Consider the following 7,148-nt stretch of genomic DNA (forward strand, 5'->3'; position numbering starts at 1 on the left):
ATCCGACAGTGATCATTACACAGTGTGGCTCTAATTCCTCACTTCACCATCTGTGTCACATTTTCACGTCAAGTTAGGATTTTATAAATCACAACCTTGGTGTAAAAAGTGGCGTACGCAAGTTTCTGGGCTCAAATTGTGCGTACGCCAGTTTTATAAATCCGACCCCTGGTCTTGTTTTCTTGAGCTTTTCCATGTTTTATGAGCGAAACTCAGGATTGTATTTGTTTTTCTCTCTTGGTCTATAGAGGCAGAGCAGACCAGTAGTCCCAGTCGAGCTGGAGTAGGTTCTGATCAGGATGACAGTCGGACGGCCACTATAGGTAGCTGTTTTCCAGTTTGTAAGCACTAACGCAATATCTAGTTGTAAAGGGCAACTCACAGTTATCCTTTAGGTTCTGACTTCCACGTGTGAGCAGATAAATATACTGTATTCCCTCTGTTCGGTTTCCGCAGATGGTCCAGAGTTCCAGGAAAGTTTTGTGGCTTCAGGAGTTTTTAGTGTTGCCGAGCTGGTCCAGGTTTCAAGAAGTAAGTTGGGTTTACCATCAGGTAATCCTCCTACAGGCGTCACACTGACAACATTAGTGTGCACGTCATCTGGTAGTTTTGGATGTGATGAGGCTGACATTCAGCTTAGCTTCTCGCTGTTTGAACACGGTGTCCTCTCTGCGTTTAGTTCCAGTCGTAACTGGGGTTGTACCTGGTTTCTCCATGGGGGATCTCCAGGGTCATCTGGCCTATGACCTCAACCAGTCCATCAACCAGCCGGTCAGCCTGAAGCGATCACTGGCCAGCACTTCGTCCAGCGGGTATGTTCTCTCCAAATACTCCTCTACATTCACTGCCTTGTGTTTAGCTGTTTAGCATATTATGTTAGCAAGCTGAGTCACTATGTTGCAATCACATGGCATTCTCATTAGAGTCTGTGTTTTGGGTCTTGAAGATAAAAGGAGCAGAAAGAGAAAGCCAGGAAATGTCTAACGCCATACCTGCCATCCGCTCTGATGCTACATTACTACTGTTACACCATTATCTCACTGAGCTGCTACTGATGGAGACAAGTTGGTGAATGGCATTCACAGGGGAGTCTCTGAAACGTTATTTACTTCTGTGATTTATGAACCACCAGAGGAAGCATAAAGACAGATTGAACTGTGCGGCCGTTTCTCTGAAATGGTTTATAAAAAGAGCCTATAGAGTTAATGTGAGTGTTTCAAACCCATCTCAGTTCTGTTGCTGCTGTTCAAAACCTGTATTAGTTTAGGTGCAGGTGCCTCTACCTCATGTCCATAACTCCAGAGTATTTTAACACCTGCACAGCTCTGTTCTCCATCAGAAAACATTGGCAGATGCATAATAATGGCTGAAAATCCATCTAAAAAGACGTTCTCAAACCGTCCACACAAAAATAAGAGGTCATTTTTAAAGGGTGGTATTACCAGTATGTTTTTTTTCCATTCACGTAGTCCAATCAGCACAATCAAATATGTTACCTTATGAAAAGTTGTATATAACAAAAATAAATTTGATTTTGCATCATAGTTTATCTAAACGCCTTGAAATTGGCCTCTGTCTCTTTAAGAACCTCCTACAGTTTCCGACACTCCCACTTCAGCATGTTTTCAAACAATGCTTTAAGGAATGGGTGCCCTGTGGGGCGGGAGCTCTTCTGCAGACTGAGCTCCAGGGAGGAGCTTTGAATAAGTAGGCGGGGCTTTGTACCAGCAAGCGTTTAGGTGATTTCTCAAACATGCATGAACGAGTCAAAGCAATACTTTGGGTATGTTTTTGATGAGGGAATGATATTATAACATGATATAAAGCCAATTTTACGTAATAACTTTTGTTTATTATTGGGTTTTATTGGTTTTTATGAATAAAATAAAATGAATAAAAAAATAAAAGCATGAATGACAGTTGCTGAGGAGAACAGAGTGAACAGAAATGGGATCAAAATGTTCAATCAGGACATGTTCAAAAGGACATGTTGTTGAGCTCCTTCAGTTTTCAGCACTCGACTCTTCTGCCCGGACCAGTTAAACATTCACTCTTTCAGGTCCTCCGTAGTTTTGGACCAATGTTTTTCTTTTCTGTGTCTGCAGAAGTAAACGTCTTAAATCTGGCTCCATAGAGGAGGATGCTGACAGTCCAGGAGGAGAGTATTACCACTCGCCCTCGTCTCCAGCAAGCAGCTCCAGAAACTGGACTGATGACATAGAAGGAGGTAACGGATCACCACACCTGCAACATGATCATTAGGGCTGCACCGAGCGCTCGGCCTGAAGCTGGTATCAAGGTTTTCACCTTGATCAGCCCAAACCGGAAACCAGACAAACAAAAACAAAAGGCGTTTTTTTTTTCTCCCTCGATTTTTAAAGACGCAGTTCTGAGAAATCCAACATTTTCTTTGATCCATGAACACACCATCTGCACAAGACTAGCACCATTTTTAACCACGTTGCGTCACATTTAGAAACTTTTTCTGCTGTGTTTGGAGACTTTTATTGACTGCACCAGTTATTCAGCAGTGGGTGAGGCCCCTTCCCCGGCGATCAGCTGCAGTTAGGAGAGGAGACAAACTCCACGCTCACCTGCCAACAACAGTTTTGTTTCTCTTTTTGGTCCATTTATATTCGCAATGTCGTCAAGTTAAAAATATCTTTAGAAAGGTTGTTAAATAATAATGGCATAAAATAAAATATTTTTCAGTAATTGGTTGTTGGCTACAAAAAGAAGAAGAAAAACTTACAAAATACAACTAAAACAACCTAAATAGCTCCGTTTGAGTGTTTCTGGACACTGACAGCTCCAAGCTTGGATGAAGGAAGGTGTATTAACACTGATTTGCTTGTTTGTTCATTTGTTCGTTCGTTTGTCAGAAACCATGGATAGAGAATGGCCCTTAATGTCGTAAAGATGCACTGTTCTAGATAATAATAATAATCTATTTTCCATCTTCAGTGCCTAAATATAAATGTAAATCCTAAATTGTTTTTTTTCTTACATGAAACTTTACATGAAAATAAAAGTGGTGATTATGTAGTTCTAGGTATATCATAAATAATTTTATTAAGTTCAGTTGTAGTTCTGCACATTATTTAGTTTTTCACTCGCTTATGTCTCTCCGTCGTTGATATTTTTCTCCTACAGCCTGGATCACAGTTACATTGAAATGACCAAATATGCAAATTAAATAATGTCCTCTGGCAACTTTTAGAACAGCAAATAGCTGCTTTTCTTAATGAGGAGTGACAACAGTGCTTGTTAGTGTAAGATTTCTTTGAGGATGTATTTATTTTTAGACAGCAGATAATATTGTATATAACGGTATGGGTTAGTTTATTAAAAGAAAATGGGAACTGGCAGGTCAGAGCTATTCTAAAACCGTAAATCAATATCGGCCAGAAAACCAGAATCGGTGCTTCTGTAATGATCAACGTTGTTCTCTTTGAAATCTGCTTCAGCAGACCAGCTTTATTTTTGTCTTCTTGTGCTACTTTCACTTTATACCTACCATTCTGCTACTTTTATCAAGTGTGTTTTAGCTGAAGTTCTGCTTCTTTTAGCTTTAAGAACTCAGTTTCTGCTTCTTCAGTAAAGTCATTCACTCTCAGCATTCATGTTGTTTTTAAAGAAAATATATAACCCAGGTAAATGCTCCAGTATATGTATTTTTCTGCTCAGCTAAATGAACAGCATGCTGTATTTTCCAGTTATCATGAAGAATAAATGCACAAAGTTTCACAAAGCAAACCCAGGAGGCAGCCTAACTCCAGTGGAGTGATTGAACAGGAGAGTCATCACTAATGGACACTTGATTGTAGTGAAAAGCTCCATCATCCTCTTAGTTGCTGTTGTGCCCCAAATAAATCGCACCTTCTCTGCCTTTGACAGAGACAGGATGCTGAGAGAGTACTGTGTATTATGCGTACTGTCTGAAGTACTCAGGGGTGCTGCTGTGTATCAAGTTAATGAATGAATGGTCTGGAGATATCGATGAGGCGATATAATGTTTTTGTCTGTGTTTGTCCCTCTGAACAAACCAGCCTTAGTCTACATTAACATGCCGTTTACTGCTGCACAACCTAAAGCTTTTTATATTTTAATGTAGTATTAATAATTAGCAGAGACGAAGCTCCCAATTGTCCCCTGAAATATTTACTGGAATTATAAAATATTCATTCATGACTTTATTCAGGCTCGTAGATCCTTGAAGACAGGAGCTGTGGTAGCTCAGAGGTCAGTGCCGCGGTCTTGTGTGTGTTTGTGTTTGTGTGTAAAATAGTGTGTAAAATAGTATGTAAATGTTAGTAATAGCATCATGAGCACATTTTAAGTGATACTGTGAACATGAAAAATTCATGGATTAATTACGGGCATTAGCGTCAGCCTTTCAACACATGGTCATTTTGGGCCGGTGTGTTGGGGGATTATTTAAAAAAACAAGGCCCTAACCTGTGGCTGAGGAGCAGTACTTGAACCTGAGCCGTCCAGCAGCAGACTGCAGGTACAGTAGATGTAGAGGATGAATGGAAAAACGGATGGACCGTGAAGGATCCTTCAACTTGTTTTTAACGCCGAAACGGTGACAGTTTGCGGTGACATTGTAACTAACGAAGCTCTGCAGTGGCGTTGAAAACTTGTTTCATTGGAAAAATAGAAGAAAAAAAAGCTACAGCGTTTGTTTTTTTCAGCGTCAATGTTTGATTTTTCAATGTCAAACCTTCTCTTTCGATGTCAGTGTAAGCTGTCCCTGTTTGAGCTCCAAACTGGATAGTTTACCTTCTGATAAACGTCAGAAACATAAAACAACAAAACATTCTTATTTCATTCAAAATGTTCTTAAATTAGATGCTGTTGGTAAAAAAAATCTAAACATTGGTTGGTCAAGTCATTGATATAGTCACTTGCTTTAAGGTGTTTGTAATTAGAGGCTTTAATTGTCTTAAATCAGCATTGCATGCACATCATGATACTCAAGTGTAGAAAACCAACAAAAACTATAATATTATTTACAGTACAAATGTATCCTTGAATAAGAAAGGTATTTGCTTAGCATTAGAAACAAGAAGTGTAGCAGGTCTTTATTGTTACTAAGCTCTTCAGCTCAAAGTGTAGCCATTGAAAGAGGTGGTTTAGTAAACGTGACCTTGTAGTGGAAGCTGTTGAAGATGAAAACCTCTTTATTTTTGTCCGCAATCTTTATGATGTAACCAGCTAACATTTTTTATGATGTATTAGAAAATAGTAATTATTTTTATTAGCTTTATGTCTGTTTGTGATACAGAAAAAGACTGGTTAATTCAAGTAGGGATCTCTGCAGTACAAAGGGGGAGTTTCTAGTTCTGTAGGCGGAGTTTGTCCTAACTGTGATTGGTGGAGTTTGGAGTATTGCGGTCATAGTAGAATTATTGTGAACATGTTGCCTAAATTTAATTTGTTGACTGTCTATTTATAGTTTAAAACAGAGCATTGTCTGTAATAAAAATTATTGTGAACATACAGACAAACACAATGTATTGACTTCCTGCACCTTCCTGTCTCATTTTATGAATATTATTTAAAAACAAATGGCAATGTTTTTCCATGCAGGTTAGGGCTGTTTTGACTGAGCCACGTTGTTACACATCTTCCATATGTGTGTCGTTCAAATTTCGTTTATTTACAGCTCGTACCTTCCTGTCTCCAGTTATGATTAAAATTAATATTTAAAAATCAAGGTGTTTCCTGGTCATTTTGACTGAGCTAGCCCCAAGCTGCTTCCTGCTTCTTCAAACCCACCCAGAATAATCAGTCCAACCAATCACATCTTTAACAAACTCCTCCCACAAAAGTCAAACAGACCAAATGTGTTTTGGACAAACTCCTTGTGCAAAACCTGAAACTCCCACTTAGTGATTCAGAGACCCCTTTCTTAGTTATTACAGTTATGAATCTTTCATTTCAATTCAAAAATACTTTACTGAAGGGAAATTACGGAAAGTTATATTACATTTTTACTATTTTAATATTATGCAAACTAGTGTCCATGAAAAGCTGACTGTTATGTGTTGTGATAAACATTCAAATGCTTGTATCTTGGTAACTAGGGATGCATGATACATCGGTATTCATATTGGTATCAGCCGATATTGGTCATTTTTTAAGAATATCGGTATCGGTCCGATATGTAAAACTGGGCAGATATTAACGCCCGATACCGATTTCCCACTTTTTATCTTTGTGTTTCTATTCTGGGAGGGGAGATGGTTGGTTGAGTGGCATCTGCTTGATCATGAAAGTGATATTGATGCTGCACAGCCTGGAATAACTGAAGTAGAGCCATGCCAGAGGTCTGGTTGTATATTTACAGCAGTGGTTCCCAAACTTTTCAGCCTTTGACCCTCAAAATACAAGCAGCAGAGACCTGAGCCCCCAACTGTTGTTGGATCATAAACATTGTTTTCACGTCAAAAAAAAGAAAGAAAGAAAGAAAAGAGCATGGTAACAATATTCATTATGTTATTTTTGTCCATTTTAAGTATACTAAACTTAATTTTTTGAAAAAACAAAGGCAAAAAAATTGATGTTAATTGTTGTTTTTTAATGTAATTCAGAAAATATTTTCAGTACCCCACCTTGATGTTTTGGGACCCAATTGTGGGTCCTAACCCCAACTTTGGGAGCCACTGATTTACAGTATCAAAAAAAAGACCAAAGTGTGTTTGTGCATATACGTATGTACAATATAATTTGTGTGTTTGTGTAATATTGGTAAATATTGGTTATCTGCCATAACAGCAATAATTATATTGAATATCGATATCAGCTGAAATTTTCATATCGGTGCATCCCTGTTGGTAATGTATTGTGTATAAAGAAGGCCTTGTTTTCCTGAATAAAATTACTCCCTGTAATAACAGGTGAACAAAGATCAAAGAGTTTTTGTACATTTTGTGGGTTCACCATCATGAAGTGTTTTTTTGTGTATTTGTACTCAGGTCTGTCTCCCCCAGTTAAGAAGGTGGAGCTGGACAGCCCCTCTCCCCAGGAGGACTCACCAAGAATGGCCTCCTTAACTCAGCACCACCGTCCAGTCATAGCTGTCCACAGTGGTTCGTAGTACACACACACACACACACACACACACACACACACACACACAC

The 7,148-nt window shown here is 38.8% G+C and overlaps 1 protein-coding gene across 2 annotated transcripts in view; it reads left to right on the plus strand.

Annotated features, from left to right (window-relative positions):
• nfic (nuclear factor I/C) overlaps positions 1–7,148 on the plus strand; it is a 26,346-nt gene that overhangs the window by 7,847 nt on the left and 11,351 nt on the right. The window contains exons 5-9 of one of the 2 annotated variants that reach the window (XM_014008052.1): positions 249–341; positions 457–531; positions 680–812; positions 2,106–2,227; positions 6,984–7,097. In XM_014008052.1, the coding sequence (XP_013863506.1) occupies positions 249–341; positions 457–531; positions 680–812; positions 2,106–2,227; positions 6,984–7,097 (537 nt within the window). The remainder of the gene's footprint in view (positions 1–248; positions 342–456; positions 532–679; positions 813–2,105; positions 2,228–6,983; positions 7,098–7,148) is intronic. The other variant, XM_014008053.1, reaches the window with a different exon arrangement.

Source organism: Austrofundulus limnaeus, unplaced genomic scaffold (assembly GCF_001266775.1).
Source record: "Austrofundulus limnaeus strain Quisiro unplaced genomic scaffold, Austrofundulus_limnaeus-1.0 Scaffold47, whole genome shotgun sequence".
Classification (NCBI taxonomy): Eukaryota; Metazoa; Chordata; class Actinopteri; order Cyprinodontiformes; family Rivulidae; genus Austrofundulus; species Austrofundulus limnaeus.